This window comes from Brachyhypopomus gauderio, chromosome 4 (genome assembly GCF_052324685.1).
Source record: "Brachyhypopomus gauderio isolate BG-103 chromosome 4, BGAUD_0.2, whole genome shotgun sequence".
Taxonomy (NCBI): Eukaryota; Metazoa; Chordata; class Actinopteri; order Gymnotiformes; family Hypopomidae; genus Brachyhypopomus; species Brachyhypopomus gauderio.
In genome coordinates, this window is record NC_135214.1 from 8,249,597 (window position 1) to 8,268,831 (window position 19,235).

At 42.3% G+C, this 19,235-nt stretch overlaps 1 protein-coding gene across 2 annotated transcripts; it reads right to left on the reverse strand.

Moving 5' to 3' along the window:
• Nucleotides 1-163: 163 nt before the first annotated feature.
• Nucleotides 164-14,795, reverse strand: LOC143512077 (cytochrome P450 2K1-like). 2 transcript variants are annotated; one of them, XM_077001978.1, is made up of 9 exons: nucleotides 14,387-14,792; nucleotides 13,009-13,171; nucleotides 11,163-11,312; nucleotides 9,909-10,069; nucleotides 9,631-9,807; nucleotides 2,948-3,089; nucleotides 2,607-2,791; nucleotides 2,270-2,411; nucleotides 164-2,185 (listed from the first exon to the last, which is right to left on the reverse strand). In XM_077001978.1, exons 1-9 carry the CDS (start codon nucleotides 14,591-14,593, stop codon nucleotides 1,971-1,973), a joined length of 1,542 nt encoding a protein of 513 aa, XP_076858093.1. In that variant the 5' UTR covers nucleotides 14,594-14,792; the 3' UTR covers nucleotides 164-1,970. The 2 variants fall into 2 exon arrangements, with proteins under 2 accessions (XP_076858093.1, XP_076858094.1); XM_077001979.1 differs by lacking the exon at nucleotides 11,163-11,312 and having other exon boundaries at nucleotides 14,387-14,795.
• Between the last annotated feature and the right edge of the window lie 4,440 nt (nucleotides 14,796-19,235).

Below are 19,235 nucleotides of genomic sequence, written 5' to 3' on the forward strand. Positions count from 1 at the left end.
GACGCTAGGGGAGCAATAAGAGTGAGCCCAATTAGGTGGGATTAGAGATCTAATGTACTGCAAAAAGAAGAAATGCCAAGAGTGCAGTTGGAGCAAGAGGAAGACGATATTTTAATTGCAGACCACATGGATGGGAGAGCTGTGAGGGACATGTATGCAAACACTTACTTTGGTTAAGGGAATATTTTGTTTGCATTTGTTCACACAAAACAAGACACTAGGAAGGTGAGAGTCATAACATAGGTTTTTAAGGAACTGGTGCAGTGTGACCAGGAGAGGAAACAACCAAAACGCCAGAGCTCCGATGCGGATAAATGTATTTAATGACAACAATACAGCAGTCTGTATTTCAACAATAGGGAAAACCCACTGGACGGCACCAAAGAAAAGAAAACCATCAAAAGAAAACAATACCTCAACAAAGTAAAAGACAACCCCTAAACTTAGCCAATAAAAATTACATACAGGGTGCCCGCCCTCTTACCTGGGGTGTATAATCAACAGGCTCCTACATGATGCATACATATATAGGCATGCCTCTAGCCTGCAGGTTTTCCCATATGTTAAGCTAAAACAGCACATACACAGGTAGAACAACCACCTGTAAGACACACAGCACAATAGCATACTAGCTGCAGCTTCCATACCAGCAGCAGTAACCACAAAAAAATGATATAAGATGAGATTAAGATGCTGTATGGAAGAGTGATGCAGAGGAAGCCTTTTCTCCACCCACATCACAAACAGAGCTGCTTGAGGTATGCTAAAGCATATTTGGATGAGCCAGCTTCATTTTGGAGTAAGGTGCTGTGGATTGATGAAAACAAAATAGAGTTATTTGGCCATTACAAGGGCCATTGTGCACGGAGGAAAAAGAACACATCACTCCAAGAAAAACACCTGCTACCTACAGTAAAATTTGGTGGTGGTTCAATCATGCTGTGGGGCTGTGTGACCAGTACAGGGACTGGGGATCTTATAAAGTTGAGGGACACATGGATTCCAAACAATATCAGCAGATTCTGGAGACCAATATCCAGGAATCAGTGAAGAAGCTGAAGCTGCACCGGGGCTAGATCTTCCAACAGGACAATGGCCCTAAACACTGATCAACATCTACTAAGGTATTCATGCAGAGGAACAAGTATAACATTCTGGAATGGCCATCTCAGTCCCCAGACCTGAATATTATTGAAAATCTGTGGTGTCGCTTAAAGAGAGCTGCCCATGCTCGGAAACCATCAAACCTGAATGAACTAGAGATGTTTTGTAAAGAGGAATGGTCTAAAATACCTTCAACCACAATCCCGACTCTCATTAGAAGCTATAGGAAGCGTTTAGAGTATGTTATTTCTGCAACAGGAGGATCTACAAAATATTAAGTTAAGGGTTTTTTTTGAGTGCCCAAACTTATGCACCTGCCTATTTTTGTTTAGACAATTATTGCACACTTTCTGTAAATCATATAAACTTCATTTCACTTCTCAAATATCATTGTCTTTGTCCCCTATATGATATATTTAACTGATTTTTAAAATCCAAATATAATAATAAATTTGGATAATAAATAATGTATGTTGAAGGATGACCTATTATGAGCTTGACTTGGGATCAAACAATGTTTTATTAAACATTTATCTTTATTATTAATTGACTATTATAAATGTTACTGTAAATGTTCATGGTACATAAAATTGTGTAAATCATAAACATAATATACATACTTATTTATCAAGCAGAATGTTACTCAGCAGTGTGAATGCCACTGTCACAAAGAATTGAGCTATGAATGTGTAATGTGAATGTGGTAATGTGTGCATGAACGTTTAAATCCAGGTTGCACCACTGCCTGTAAATTTATGAATAGTATTTTGCCAACATTATTCTAACCTTGAATGTCAAATTCTAATATGTGTATCTTAGTGATCACCTTACAGAATTTTTTTTTTTCCAGAAAAATGGTCAATTGTCTATTCAGATTGAAAGTGTTGGCGTGATGCACCACGGCGTACTGCACACAGCTCATGGGGAGAAGGACACAACGTGAAGCCCACAGATGGAGTGAGGTCCAGCTGGTCCTCAGACACTCCAGGTGGAGGAGTGAAACGGAAGTGCTGCAGGAGGGAGGTAAAGAAGAGGAAGAGCTCCATCCTAGCCAGACTTTCACCCAGACACGCCCGACGCCCTTAAAGGAGATGCAGAGAGAAATGACAGTAAAAGCATGAACTCAGGAGCACCAGACTGATCACAGTAAATGATTTCAGTGTACCTCCAGAGAAGGGCATAAAAGCATCTCTCTTAATGAACTGTCCCTGCTCATCGAGGAAGTGTCCTGGGTTAAAGGTGTCGGGGTGTTCCCACTCAGTCTCATCCTTCAGGACAGATGACAAAAGAGGAAACACACAGGTTCCCTGCAAAGAACTACAGAGTTAGCTTAAACATCTGGGTAGTGACCATTTTTGGTGACATGACAACAGAGCAGAATTCTGTATGGCCATTTTGTCTTATCTTTGTCATACTTATAACTCAGTCAATATTAGATACATTTTGCATGTTTTTTAATAGATTTCTTTTAGATTATTTTCAGTTAACCTAAACAGCCAGACCTTCTTGATGAAGAATCCCTGAAAGTGAACATCACGGGTTGTAGTGTGAGGGAGACTCATGGGTACTATGTCAGCTAGTCTCTGTGTTTCGTGGATCACAGCATCTGTGTACGGCAGGTTCCTCCGGTCCTCCACAACTGGGTGGCGTCCTCCAATCACATGGTCAATTTCCTGATGCACCCGATCTGGAGCAGAAAGGAACATCTGTCTCATTGTTTTAACATGACAAACACAATCATCACTTTCAATATTGCCATCAAGCACTATTAGCCTCCCCTGTCATCTTCAGTGGAGGGATGCCTCGACATGGAATGTGTTCACAGGGCAGCTGGCACTCTTACCCTGTATGTGAGGGTACTTGGCCATAAGTAACATGCCCCAGCGGAGTGTTGTGCTGGTTGTCTCAGTACCAGCAGCAAACAGGTTGCTGACTGTTTGGAGGAGATTCTGCTCGTGGTACAACGTGTCCTTTTCTTCAGCCTTCTGATCAACAATCGGAAGGGAACAGTTAGTCAGCCAGCATAAGAGGAGAAGAATTTGACAAGAAGTTCAAAGAATTGTTCACAAAGCCTTCTATCAAGGCTTTTTGTTCCAGCGCCATGAGGAGCGGCAGCCTACTCCATAGCTCCATCTTTCTGTACTGTTTTTAGCCACTTTACTTTTTATCTCTTTCGTTTGTTTATCGCTAGTTTAGTGATAACTTTGTGTGTCCTATGGACATGGGGTCTGTTATCGTGACCACTTTAAGGACAAGTTTTGTTTGCAAAAGGGAAGAGCTGCTGGTGCTGAGTACAAAAGGATGCACCGGCCAGACGCATCAAGTCCCGGTGGAGCTGCGCAGACCCTACCGCATACCTGTCAAGTGTCCCGTTTTGGCCGGGACAGTCCCGTATTTTACCGCTCTGTCCCGGCGTCGTCCCGTATTTTTATTTTCCCGTATTTTTAGTTTTCAATTATTATTTTTTTAAAGCATTCATGTGTCGCTCCAAACAGAATTCTGTCACTAGCCTCGCGAGAACTGTCACCTGCAGTAGTCTGGGTGGGTGGCAGTTCTCACGAGGCTAGCGACAGAATTCTGTTTGGAGCAGCACGTGAATGCTTTAAAAAATACTTTTAAATAAATTTAAAACTCGCGGGTTTAGTCTCGACAGTGGGAGCAAACCTGGAACAACAAATCAGAGATAGATTTAACGAGAGAAGGCAGTCCTGCCAAAAAAGCTAAGCGTACGTGTAAGTACCTTGACGAATGGGACAGGGAATTTACTTTCCTAAAGTGGAGCATGAAGGGGCATAGCTACTCATTCTGTAAGATATGTAGCTGTGATTTTAGTGCCTCTCATGGGGGAAGGAACGATGTCCATCAGCACGAACAATCTGCCAAGCACAAATGCGGGCTAAATGCAGTCCACCGCATGGCCAACACACACGCACGCACTCACACCTACGGGCAATTTAGCATGATCAATCAACCTAACACGCATGTCTTTGGACCGTGGGAGGAAACCGGAGTACCCGGAGGAAACCCACGCAGGCACAGGGAGAACATGCAAACTCCACACAGAGCAGCCCAGACCGAGAATCGAACCCAGACCGCCTTGCTGTGAGGCGACAGTGCTAACCACCACACCACCGTGCCGCCCAGAAATACCACTAGAAAATTTAAAATTTTTTATATACTTTTTGCCACTCCAAAGATGTTTTCGTTTCTCCTACAGCCTCGATTGCGGCTATATGCAAATAACTGATTATGCAAATTAGGCGATGACGTAATATACGGGAAATGTCCCGTATTTTTAAATACAAAACTTGACAGGTATGCCCTACCGTAGGTGTAGAGCTGGAGCTAAGCTTAAGGCTAAGCGCATGGAGAAACGCTGGAGGTTTAAACCATCGATTCCTTCCATGGTGATGGAGAATGTGAACTCCCTGACCAACAAGACAGACGAACTGGCGGCATTGGTTAGTAATCAGCGGCTGTACCGGGAGTGCAGCATTTTATGCCTCACGGAAACGTGGCTAACCATCAACATTCCTGATAACATGGGCATTCCCGGCTTCACCACCGTGAGAGCGGATACGGACGCCAAACAGGGCGGCAAATCCAAAGGTGGGGGGGCTTGTGCTGTTTGTGAACATCAGATGGTGTAACCCGGGGCATGTGACTGTGAAGGAGATCATCTGTTGCTGGGATGTTGAACTGTTGGTGATGAGTCTCCAGTCCTACTACATGCCCAGAGAGCTGTCCCACGCCATTGTTGTTTGTGTTTACGTTCCTCCTCATGCTGACGCCGACAACGCTTGTGACGTCATCCACTCAACCATCGCAAGACTACAGACTCGTTATCCGCAGGCCTACATAGCCATTTCAGGAGACTTTAACAACATCATGCTGGACCCAGTACTCACTGCTTTCCATCAGTATGTTGACTGTCCCACCAGGAAAAACAGAACTATTGATCTCCTTTACTCCCTCCCTCCTCTGGGAAAATCTGACCACAACCTGGTCTACCTACAGCCCCAGTACAAGCCTCAGGTCCGTAGACAACCTGCATCTACAGGCTCCTTCAGGAAATGGTCTCCTGGTGCTGAAGAAGCTCTCAGGGACTGCTTTGAGTCCACTGAATGGAGTGTTCTGCAGGATCCATACAGAGAGGACATCGAGGGGATGACACACTGCATAACAGACTACATGAACTTTTGCATGGACGTGGTTGTTCCTGTAAAAACTGTATGCTGCTTTGCTAACAACAAGCCCTGGATAACCAGCGGTGTTAAAGGCCTTCTGAACAAAAATAAGAGGGCCTTTAAAGAGAACAACCAGGAGGAGCTTAGGAGTGTATAGAGGGAGCTCATAGTCCACTTGCGAGAGGCCAAGGACTCCTACAGGAAGAAGGTGGAGCAGAAGCTGAAGGAGAATAACATGGGGGAGGTATGGAATGGTATGAAGACCATTATGGGCTGTAAGCAGAGGGTAAACAGTGCCACAAATGGTTACGGTGAGAGAGCCAATGAGTTCAACACCTTCTACAACCGGTTTGACTGCCCTGTTCAAGACCCTATGGCTCTGGCTGACACTTCCTCCACTTCCCCCCTCATTTTTTCTCCTGCTACTTCAGTCTCTGTCTGCCTGGACATTAACACCTCACCTTCTCCTATTGTTGTTCATGCACCCCTCCCATGGGCAGACAGCACAGACAGAACCAGCCCCTGCTTCTTCCCCTCTTCACACCCAGCAGACCACTGCAGCCCCCCTGTCTCCCCCTCCACTCACCTTCACTACAGAACAGATCAGAGGTGAGCTGAGAAGACTCAGAAAGGCAGCCGGACCAGATATGGTGTGTCCCAGACTGCTGAAGTCCTGTGCTGCTGAGCTTGGGGCCCCCCTACAGCACATCTTCAACCTGAGTCTGCGCTTGCGGAGGGTCCCCACACTGTGGAAGACATCTTGCCTAGTTCCAGTACCCAAGAAACCGCACCCCAGTGAGCTCAATGACTTCAGACCAGTCGCTCTTACATCACGTCATGAAGACCCTGGAACGTCGGCTTCTACACCAGCTCAGACCCAAGGTTCAACATGCAATGGACCCCTTGCAGTTTGCCTACAGAGAAAAGGTGGGGGTGGATGATGCCATACTGTACTTTCTCCACCAGACCAACTTTTACCTGGACAGGGGGGGCAGTGCAGTGAGTCATGTTTTTTTTACTTTTCCAGCGCCTTCAACACCATTCAGCCCCTCCAACTAAGAGACAAGCTGGTGAGGATGAAGGTGGATCTGCACCTAGTCTCCTGGATCACTGACTACCTCACTGGTAGACCTCAGTACATCAGGCTGAAGGTCTGTACATCTGTGACTGTGGTCAGCAGCACAGGAGCTCCACAAGGGACTGTACTCTCTCCATTCCTCTTCACAATCTACACCTCAGACTTTCAGTACAGTACAGTACAGTGCAGAAGTTTTCGGCCGATACTGCCATTGTGGCCTGTGTACAAGGAGGGCAGGAGGAGGAATACAGACACCTTGTGGGTGACTTTGCAGCATAGTGCAATAGGAACAACCTGCTGCTAAACACCTCCAAGGCCAAGGAGATGGTGGTGGACTTCCGCAGGACCAGACCACCCACATAGCCTGTCTCTATTGAGGGGGTTGATGTGGAGACGGTTAAGACCTACAAGTATCTCGGACCACACCTGGATGATAGGTTGGACTGGTCAACCAACACAGACTTCCTGTACAGAAAGGGGCAGAGCCAGCTCTACTTTCTGAGGAGGCTGGGTTCTTTCAACATCTGTAGGAAGCTCCTGCAGATGTTCTATCAGACTGTGGAGTCCAGCTGTCTCTTCTATGCTGTGGTGTGCTGGGGAGGAAGTATGAAATTAACTGGGTATGGTTATTAACTGTTCCTAGGATCAAAAAGATCAAAAAGATCACAGCAGGTGGAAGAGCCTTTTCTTTTAAAGCTCCACAATTGTGGAATAATCTTCCTGCCTCTATTCGGGACTCAGACACAGTCTCAATGTTTAAAACTCGATTAAAGACTCATCTGTTTAGTTTGGCCTTTGATTAATCTGTTACATATTTACTACATCTCGTATCTTTTCTCCGAGGTTCACCTGGAGAGTAACATTGCAGTCGGAGCCTACAATACCAGCATCGCTGCTCCGACACGGAATGAAAGCCTGGCGTTCATCAACAGACATTTACAGTGACAATATCATAACCCAGAACTTTCATTTTTACCTTTACTTAGTCTGATTGTGTGATTTGTGTGTGACTTGTGTATTTGTCTGTATTTTGTGTAATCTGTGTGTTAACGGGCCGCCCAATGGAGGATGGGTTCCCTTTTGAGTCTTGGTTCTCCCGAGGTTTCTTCCTATTCCCCACTATCTTAGGGAGTTTTTCCTCGCCACTGTCGCCCTTGGCTTGCTCATTAGGGTTCTGGACCCGTAGTATTGTTAACCTTTTAAATCCTGTAAGGCGCTTTGTGACAACATGTGTTGTGAAAAGCGCTATACAAATAAACTTTGATTGATTGATTGATTGATTGAAAAAGAGGGACGAGATGCGACTGAACAAGCTGGTCGGGCGTGCAGGGTCTGTAGTTGGTGTGGAGCTGGACACTGTGGTTACAGTGGCAGAGAGGAGAACACTGCACAAACTGCTCTCCATCATGGAAGACGATGGTCACCCACTGCACACCATCATTATGGACCAAAGGAGCAAGTTCAGTGGCAGGTTCCTGTCACAGAGCAGCTCTACAGACAGACTCAGGAAATCATTTGTCCCGAGAGCCATTAGACTCTTCAACTCCTCCCAGTGGAGTCGGAAGAGGGAGGGGGACAGATGAGGAATGAGTCTCTTCTGTTTCACAACAGTCTATTTATTTATTTATTTGCTAGCACTATAACCTTACAGTACATCTGCTCTTCTGGACACTGGTCATTTTACTGTATGTCCCGAACATTTGTTTACTGTATGTCCCATACATTCATACTCCCGGACACTTGGACACTTTACAGTACATCCCGTACATTTGCACTACTGGACATCGCACATACTAGTGCGATGGTTAAGTTATGGTTAGATTTTTGCATCTCTATAGTTAGATTTTATTACTGTGATGGTATGTACTTCCAGTACTTCTTTTTGTTTATACTTTGTTTTATTAGTGTGATTTGTACTACTCTGTTGTATTGTGTAACTGCTACTGGCTGCTAAATTTCCTTCGGGATCAATAAAGTATCTACCTACTTACCTATCTACCTATCAGAACAGCTGAGTAATAGCAGGACCATACAGAGAGAGGTTCCATTACCAACACACCATAGGCTGAATTTTCTCCACATACTGTACCTATGTAGCGGGAAGAAGCAGAAGATTTTCCTATTTCTTGCTCTAAGGGCCTACTGTCATAATCACAGGAAGTGAATTGTCTCACAAACTTTGAAACAAACCGTCTCTGGTCCTTTAAGGTTTCTGCAGCATGAAGTGAAAATTGCTAAGAAAAGGTTTCTTTCAGCCCCTCTGCTGGGGATTCAAAATTCACGAGCCCAGAACTGAGGAAACCCTTCTTATCAGATTCACCACGACCTAATCTGAGGAATTATGGCTTTCACCAAGGCAGTGGGACCTGTTTATGGCCTCTGTTGTTTAACTAATGCATTCCTAACCAGAAAGCATCGCCTTTGGAATTTGCAAACAGACCTATATCCAAGAATGCCAGAATTGATCATGATTCTTCTAACTCTATATTCTGGGATAGGTACTGAATTCTAACCTCTTTCAAAGGATGCAGCACTTTAAGACCATTATTGGAATTATTCTAATAAAGAAAAGGATACCTTATAGCTAAAGAATGTAGGATTATCTGATCATGGAGCCAGCAATATTCAGTTTCTGGAACCTAACTAGACAAATCTACACTGTGCTATCAGGACTGATGTTTGAACATTAAGATTAAGTCCTGTCTCATTATTGTTAAAATGATTATGTGAACTGTGTGTTCCAGGGCACAAATGAAATAGGTCATTTGGGTTTTAAATGTGATTTTCCACTGAATTATATATTAATAAACTTAACTTGCCTTTCCTAGTGATTAAACTTCTAATTACTCTAGATTATGTTTATGCCTGTACAACAATTCTCATTTATTCAGATTTTCACTTTATTCCCTATATACTTCTATTTATTAAACACTATAGGATTGCTGATTAGTCAATAAACATTTAATTAATTGGCAAGTCTGTGCCTTAACTGGTATTTCTTGGTATTCTTGGGTAGAACTGCTGTCACCTAACACCTAACCCTAACCTTGTGGCTTTGCAGTTCAGACTGATTAAAATATTTCCATATGGGATGCTGCCCGGTTAGTTTAACTATGATTAAATGTGTACAGAATAATCAGTCCTTAAAGCCAATACAGAGGTCATATGCTTATCCCAAATTATGAGAGAATCTGAGAGGCTGTATATGCACTATATAGAAGATTAAACATGATACATGACTTCAGCAGAAAATGGACATACCGCATTTAGTTTGCGCACTAGAAAACAGTCGATCAGGCCTCTGCAGTCCTGGGGGTTCAGGGTCTCCTGCAGACTGTGCACAATCTGCATGATATCCTTGAGAGTTTTTTCACGATTCCTCATGATAATTTTCCAATTCTTTAGCCATACCCGAAGCCAAGGGAACATATTGTAAAGCTAAAATACACAAATTGATATTTAGTCATGTGCCTCCTCCATTCATCCATACATCATCTTGTCTTTGTGTCTCTTGTGTATTCAGAAATGCAGCAGCGTACCTGTATGGAAGCTGAACCAGTAAGTCTGATGTTCTCATTGGCTCGGCTGACCATGTTCTGGAACCGAGGATCATTGTATTCAAACCTGCTTCCATATACAATGGCTGAGATGATATTTGAGACTGCACAATTCACTGGGTGTGTGGTATCAAAGGGTTTTCCTGTAATCGGGATCAACATCAATTAACTTCTCTTTCAAAAAAAGTTTTTTAAGGAAGATTAAGTATTAAGTTCCCTTTGTGAAATCAGATTTCTCAGAATTATGCTGATCTATTAGAATAATGGTGACTACGGAAAGTAGTGCTAAGCAAACACTTAACATGCAACTAGGAAAACACAAAGTACACAAAGATGAGCACAGGACTAAGTCACACAATATACTGTATAGTGAAAACACAACAAGCGCTGCGTGTAACACATCAGGTTGACGAGACACATGAACACATACACAATCAATCACACACACAGAAAATACATATATGTACACGGATTACACATCCACATGTCCAAAGGGAAGGGTCCAGGGCTATATCATGACACTGTCTTTTTGCTTACAGTATTTTATCTAGTCACATAATTGTTTGGTTTAGATTAAGGGCGTACTCACACTAGGCACTTGCTTGTGCTCACACTGCATTTTAACAATCCTGTCCCGGGCACGCTATATCCTCATCACAAGTGGTGGACAGTAACAAAGTAATTTCTTTGTGTTTTTTACTTTCCATTTGTATACTTTAACTTCACTATATTTCACAGTCAAATATTTTACTTTTTACTCCACATTATGCGAAATCTGTCGTTACTACAGCAAACGTTTCTTTGTGTATGTTAAAGTCCGGCATTAGCACTGTATACATGGTTAGTTAGTTAGCTAGCTAAGTAGGTTATTGCTAATAAACAACTGAAAACTGCCTTAACAATGCACTTGGCATGTAGACAGACAGCAGACAGTTGCTGTATATTCTCGTCTGCCCAAATTTCTTCAAATTTCTTTCAAATGTCCAAATAGCAAACACTGTACCTCGGCATGATAGTGTGAGTATGCCCTTAGAAACATTGCATAAAGAAACATTTAAACAATAACAGGATATTGAAATACTCAGGAATTTCCCTCTGGGATCAATAAAGTATCTATCTATCTATCTCTATCTACTTTGTCCACCACATTCAGTTTTGTATAAATATTTTGAATTACATTTTTGTAATAATCCTTTCTGGAGAGAGTAAAAATAAAATGTTTAAAATGCCTTATACCGTCAAAGCTCTCAAACACATCCCTCAAATATGACGTTTCTGCTAGGATTGTTTCTTCACTGCCTCTCTTGCCCATCCCGAAGTCTCGGAGGGTGTTGAGGGCAAAGCGTCTCATCTCTTTCCAGTTCTCCCCATTGGAAAACAGAATTCCTTCATCACAAACAGAAATCATGAAACGGTAATGGTAAAGACAAAAGTGTATTTTTTTTTCAGTTTAACAGTGACGACTACAAGTCAGATAATGTAACATGCATTTCTTCAGGAAGAAGGGTCTTTTATGGTTCGTTTTACCAACATAATCAAAACCTAGTAATAGATCAAAGTTATTCTGAAGAGGCAACCGTATTCTTAAATGCCACACAAGGGCATCAGAATGACTGTGATACTCAAATAACACTGTGGCTGAGGGACACACACAGGTCTAAATACACTCAATGGCCACTTTATTAGGTACACCAGTCCAACTGCTCATTAATGCAAATGTCGAATTAGCAAGTCAAATGGCAGCAACTCAATGCATTTCGGCATGTAGACATGGCCAAGACGATCTGCTGCAGTTCAAACCGAGCATCAGAATGGGGAAGAAAGGTGATTTAAGTGACTTTGAACGTGGCATGGTTGTTGGTGCCAGATGGGCTAGTCTGAGTATTTCAGAAAATGCTGATCTACTGGGATTTTCACACACAACCATCTCTAGGGTTTACAGAGAATGGTCAGAAAAAGAGAAAATATCCAGCGAGTGGCAGTTCTGTGGGTACAAATGCCTTGTTGATGCCAGAGGTCAGAGGAGAATGGCCAGACTGGTTTGAGCTGATAGAACGGCAACAGTAACTCAAATAGCCAGTCGTTATAACCAAGGCATGCAGAAGAGCATCTCTAAATGCACAACAAGTTGAACCTTGAGGTGGATTGGAAAAAAATGCTGGTCTGATGAGTCTCAATTTCTGCTGCAATTCAACGATTCAAGCAATCTTCTGATGGCTACTTCCAGCAGGATAATGTGCCATGTCATAAAGCACAAATCATCTCAGACTGGTTTTTTGAATATGACATTGAGTTCACTGTACTCGAATGGCCCCCACAGTTACCAGATCTCAATATAATAACGCACCTTTGGGATGTGGTGGAACGGGAGATTCACATCATGGATGTGCATCCGACAAATCTGCAGCAATTGCGTGATGCTGTCATGTCAATATGGACTAGACTCTCTGAGGAATGTTTCCAGTACCTTTTTGAATCTATGCCACGAAGAATTAAGGCAGTTCTTAAGGCAAAATGGGGTCCAACACGGTACTAGCAAGGTGTACCTAATAAAGTGGCCGTTGAGTGTACATACATACACTAGGTAATCTACCAGTGTTCAGGTGTGACTAGTGCATATTTAACAATAGGTGGTGTGGTTACAAACAAGGACAAATAGTTACAAGTGAAAGACAATCGTGTGGGTGTCACAACACAGGACCATATGACAACACCCATGTGGCTGGCCATACCATGTGGGATTATAATGAGGGATGCATGCCATGCCATTACACTTACATTAGAAATTTACATTTTGTACCAAAATTTTATTAGGGATCTGGAGGGTCATGGGCCATGGGTTCAATTCCCAGGCCCTAGGCCATGACTGAAGTGCCCTTGAGCAAGGCACCCAACCCCAACTGCTCCCTGGGTGCTGGGCTAGGGATGCCCACCACTTTGGGCATGTGTGTACCACAGCCCCCTAATGATCACACGTCTGTGTGAGTGTGTGTGTGTGTGTGAGTGTGTGTGTGTGTTCCACAGCCCCCTAGTGATCTCTAGTGTATGGGGTGTCTAATGATCAAAGTTGTAATTCTCTTACCAAATCCTTGGTTCAAGTCATGCACTATGGGACTGATGTCTCTCTCTCCAAATTCTTCTGAATGATTCACCAGTGCTTGTTTGACAGTTCGATATCCCGCCAAGACAACTACTTTCTTTAGACCAAAATACACAGTGAATATAGATCCATATTGTTTTGACATCTGTAAACACAAATTGGGAGATACAAAAAAAATTGCTTTTAACACAATGCAGTCTAAAACAAAAAGCAGATCGAAGACATAATTTTTATTTTTAATAAATTGTTTAAACACTGGAAATAACTGATGGAAACATCATTTACTTATTATTGACTGGGAAGTTTGTTAAAAAGGGTTAATGTTAGGGTTAGGTTAGTGTTGGGGTCAAGTCTATGGTTAGTGTTAGGGTTAGAGTTAGGACTAGAATCAAATATCAAATCATACATGTGATTACTCCCTTCCCTCACAAAACAAATATCCCAACAGTAATCCAGCAGGACCTGTACACCTACTGTCATGACCTGTACACCTACTGTCATGACCTGTACACCTACTGTCATGCTGCCTTCCAAATAGATTTGTCTGTGCTCCATTTGCCATTTTAGCTTGATCAGGTCACTGGACTCTCATAGCTGGAGAATGTGTCAGGAGATCAGATGATGGGGTCTCTCTGATCCACCTACCACAACTTACTAACCCAATCTTCCCCAATTCATTGTTCACTAGGACATGTTAGGTGTTGTATATTCACAGTCTGGGATGTACCTTCTGACCCAAAATTCCATCAGATTCTGCCAATCACACTGTTCTTTGATATTTTTGATATTTGATTCTGCATTCCAGTCCTAACCCTTCTGTAAATCTGGACCCATGTTTTTACCCACAATCCCTTTGCAAGGTCTTACTGCTGTTTGCACATTACTAAGTCTTGTGGATACAGGCAGATCTTTGTAAAATATTTTGCAAACACATGTAAACACTTAATTATGCTAAACATTGTTAATCTGAGATTTTGTGGCATACGGTGCTTCCTGTAAAATGACACCTGTCATCGCTGGACAGCAATTTTGTATTTTGTGTTACATAAAGAAACATTCTGAGAACATGTTCAACATACTGTTCACTGCAACTGTGACTTGACAGTATGTTTTTAAGATCTACTACATTAGAGTGCTAGATTAGAAGCTGAACTATCTTATCTAGCTCGTGTAAATATCTAAATGTCTAATTTAGTGTAATTTCAAGCTCTAGAGATGTATGCTCTCATCACTTTTAATGCCATTTAAATCTTTGATCACAGCTTTTACTGCATCATAGGTTGATTCACACTCCATGTTTGAATCATGGTTGGTAGAATAACATACAAAGCGAGCACAGCAGTCAAGAACGTAGACTTACTGAACGTAGACTGAGGTGAGGTCTGGAGAGGTCCAGCTGTAGCATGTTCCCTAGGAGGGGCAGTGGTTTGGGTCCAGGAGGGTCATTCCCCTCTTGCTCAGTGTTGGAGTCAGAGAAGAGATAAACAAGCAGCAGAATCATCAACACAGCACCAAGTAAAATCCCTGTGCTGGTGGGCTGCAGGAGGAGCTCCCCCAGCATGGCCATTGGCAGGTCAGTAAAGATGTGTGCACGTTAGACACACCAGCAGATCTGGAACCCCTCACAAAGGTTGCCAAACAGGTTGCAATGTCTTACACAGTTGATAAGGAGTGCCCAGTGACCTGGGTGGAGCTATACTGAAAAATTAGACCCACAGGAGATGTGTTGTGGTACCTGGAGAGTTACTTTACAAAGCAAGAAATTAACCCCTTATATCTCAAACGGTGGATTCTGTCTCACTCTTCATTATTATTATAATGTTATATGTTATTATACTAGTGCTGTCAATTCCAGGTGCCGCGATCAAAAGTCCTCACCAGGATTTTGCTCAGGCTTCCTGGATTGTGTTGATTCCACTAATTTTACCTGGATTGCTAATTAGAAAATCTAGCAAGCTTGAGCAAAATCCTGGTGAGGACTTTTCATTGCGGCACCTGGAATTGACAGCACTATTAAATACATTTTACTTTAGTTTCATGTTACTGAATCATTCAAGAAAACAATAATAAAATCACTAGAAAACTAAATCTACCAAAAGAAGAATACTCTGCCCTTAAACATGTAAAGAAAAGGAGTGACACTGTTATTAAATATAGTACCTTGGAGATTCCAAGCAACTACGTAGCACTTTTGTAAGTCGCTCTGGATAAGAGCGTCTGCTAAATGCCATAAATGTAACTGTAAATGCAAATTAAACCAGCTGATGAAGGTGAAACCTGCATATGTACATATGTTTAAGACTCTGAACACATTCTAAAATTCCTTGAATGCCTGAAAGGACAAAAGCCACATGCCAACTCCTTCCTTTTTTCAGTGGATATTAAAAGTCTGTAGCCTACATGGTCATCCACTGAATACGTACCCAGTTCTATTGATTAACATCCCCCGAAACTACATACAGATTTTCTTGAAGATTTAGCAGAAATGCTTTTTAGAAATTTAATTGATTTTGATTGTTTTAAAACTGCAGTGGTTAAACCATTAATGTGACGCCGGGACAGAAGCAGCAGGAGGCAGAGGCTGTGAGCGAGCGGCTTTATTATCCATGACGGAAAACTGAAACACTCAGACCACAAGGCAGAACTAACTAACTCCAACACGATAACAAAAGGATAGCAATAGCAGCAGCAAAAACCAACGGGGCACGTTAGTCCAGAACACATGAGCAGGATGTCCCACGATGCGAGGGTGCAGACTGGACAGCGCGACCTGTGGGAATAAATACAGCCCTAACTTGATTAGGTGACAGGTGTTAGTATTCTGGAGATTGGGATGGAAGGAGTGTCCGGGAATGAGAGGGTGTGCTGTTTATGGTTGTGGGCGTGCGTGTGAGGGAAGGGGTGGGTGTGCGCGCCCTCTGGTGGCGTCGAGGCTGACCCACCGTGACAATTAATAAAGAGAATTCTTGATCTCACAATGCTTAATAATTATTGACCTATATCTAAATCTTCCTTTTCTTGGCAAAATCATTAAAGAGGTTGTCAAACCATTTGAATGATTTTAAAGCAAACTGAATAAATTATACTTTTCAGCACTGACACAGCACTAGCTAAATTTGAGACTGAATAAAGATGCAGGAAACTCAGTATTTTTTTCTGCTGGATTCTTCTTCAGATTTATTCATTTCAGATTATCCAGTGGTTCTCTGGTATTGTACTTACAAAGTGCATTTCCAAATTATATTTAATGCTGTCATCCTTTATATTAATGAGATAAAATGTACTTCTGTATGACTTAGATTATTATTATGTATTCCTATTGTAAACATCATCCCTGGTGTCTGATCACATTCTCTGTTTCTTTACACATATATTTGTGCTTATTTATTTGGATTTATTATACATGTTCTATTAAATATGATGTCTATGTCCTGGACACAAAGGGAATTGACAATAAAAACCTTTGAACCTTGAAAATGAACATTTAAATACATATATGCCTAATGCTCTATTTCAGTGGCCACTATATTCTGAGTTACAACTTGCACTAAGAGCTCAAAGAGTTTTAGTTCTGTTTGTTTGCCTTAAAGCTCAAGAATAAAGGGCTCAGGCAAACTACACATCTCCCATCACTCTGTTCTCATGAGAGCGGCTGCAGAGCTTTGAGAAACACCAGGTGTACTGTGTCTGGAGGAGCCTCCCAGTAGAGGATGCCCAACACACCAAACTGGGAATGAACCAGCACTCCCAGAGGAAGACAGTGTGTTACCAACACACCAACAAGGCAGCACAGCATATCCAATTATTTCAGGGTGAAGGACTGACACACACAATTAGGGAGAGCAAAAGGAAAAATAACTTTAAAATGGCTTGTGAGCTGCTCTTCAGTAAGAGGACAGGCGTGACAAATAGCCTGATTACTGTGAGGTCGGTCTATGTCTCCCTCTGGTGGCCAAAGATGGCCTAGAGGTTCTGCCCAGCACCAGGCAGCACTTGTAATACTTTGCAAAAATGTTTTTAAGTGCCAGCACTGTGTCTCTGCTGCTCTTGAGAAAGGTCTATTTCTCAAGTTCATATTTAAAATTTCGCACGATACCGCTTTTGTAACTCTTATGATATCTTATGTTTAATACTTTGGTACTTTTTCTCTAAGCTATATTTGTATGTTTTTGCTTTTCCTTCATTGAATTAGGTCTATGCAGACTAATACATTGTTTTGCTTTGATATTAAATAGATAAGACCGTAATCCTAACCCAACCCTTACCCTAGTGTAACCACACATTATTCAATTGTTGCAATTTACCATATTTGACACAGTGAAGCGTTTATTTTATATAAGGCCAATACATTTTTTTTTAATAGTTTGATTTACGATTAATGAGAAGAACAAGAATGAGAAGAAGAAAACATACTGGCTGTCCCTTTGTACTGGTGATTTAATCAAAGTAAATGAATAACAATTATTTAAAATAAATTAAAATTTTTAATGTGGTACTTAATACATTTCCTATCCATACTATTACCTAGGATGAATTCTGTGATCAGATGCGTCATGCTAAATGCCGTACATGTAAATGAAATGTAAATACAAACAAGATTCAGCACATTTTCCAACCCATTCACCTTAATTTCCATAAAGACATTTTCTTGCCATTCGTTGTAAAGCAGCATTTGAACAAAGGCTTCAATGATTTAGGCTGTTGAATAATGGGTTTAAACGTATGTTAAATAAGTTGTATTAAACGCATTGTCAAACCTGTTTAAGGGCAAGATTTGGTTCTGATGAACAATTAACTGCTGTCAGGACTCAATACATGGGTTTTCTAACAGACAGCACAGTATGTGTGTGACATCACTCCATCCAGAAAACTGTACAGCACGCATTCCCAAGAAGGGGATGCGTCTCACCTTGGGGGGTGCAGAATTCGGCACAACACCTGTTTTACAGAGTTTAAAAAGAATGTGAAGCCTGGTTCTCCTTACAGGAAGCAGAAAATCCTCCCCTTGTGTTGTCTCACCCAAGCCTGTAATGCTATATCTTATGTGTGCAGTTTGAAGTGTGGTGGTAGATTATAATAATTAGACACTTTATTTATAAAGCAGTTTTAACGACCCATTTTTACAAGAGCGAGTAAGGGGTTTCAGTTTGAATAAGAGGTCTATTCAGATATAATAACATGATGTAGCTGTATGCAGAGATGGGCACTTGAGATAATTGGGAGTTACCCCAACACCTAAAAGTTCTGATCCGAGGATCTCCTCTGGGCCGCGGCCCACATTTGTTCCACATATCCCCTAGCTTTGGCATTTCTGTGTACAAAACATGAACCAAAATCTAATTTTTGTGTGTGTGTTTAGAACATGACCCAAAACCCCAACCCTAAGCCTAGATTATAGAAGACCTGCACATCCATAACTGTAAGTATAATAAACATTTCCACAGCACTGTCAGAGCACATGAACTGGGTTTCCTTCAGGGTGGGGCCATGGTCTATGATGATGTGCACAACCTTATCAGGCAGGCCAGTGCAGTTCAGTCTTCATCTTACCTTTCCTTAGCACTCCATCCATCTTCTAACCCTCCTTCTGCTAAATATTCTATACTGACAATTCATGTCATATATATGAGAAAATACTCATTTTGTGAAAATGTCTTGGCTTCTACTATAGATCAGCAGTATTTGATAAATGTGTGTGTGTGTGTGTGTGTATCAGTGGTGTAGTCCTAAAAAAATAAGTGGGGGTCGTTTTTGGTGTGGCGGTGTAGCGATTCTAAATTGTTAAGCGGGGGAGGAGGGGGGGTGTGTCGATCGTAAGTTGTTGAGCGGGGGGGGGGATCGATCGCCAGAAGTTGGCGAATTACTAACGCATCATGTATAAGCCTAGCGTTTGACGTAACAGTCTCAGCAAGAGCAACATCCAGTTAAAATAAGTGGGGGGGGGGGGGGGGGGGGGTGTCGCTGTTCCCCCGCTACACACTCCCACTACACCACTGGGGGGGATGCATCCCCCCTGTTAAAATAAGTGGGTGGTCGGCGTCCCCCCGCGACCCCCCCCCCATCCTACACCCCTGGTGTGTATGTGTGTGTGTGTGTGTGGGCAGGGTGAGCTGGTAAATCTGACTATGCTGGATGGAGTAACTCCTCTCCATGTGGCAGGGTCACCTTAAGTGTGTAGAGTTGCTGGTGGAGCATGGATGCAGCGTAAG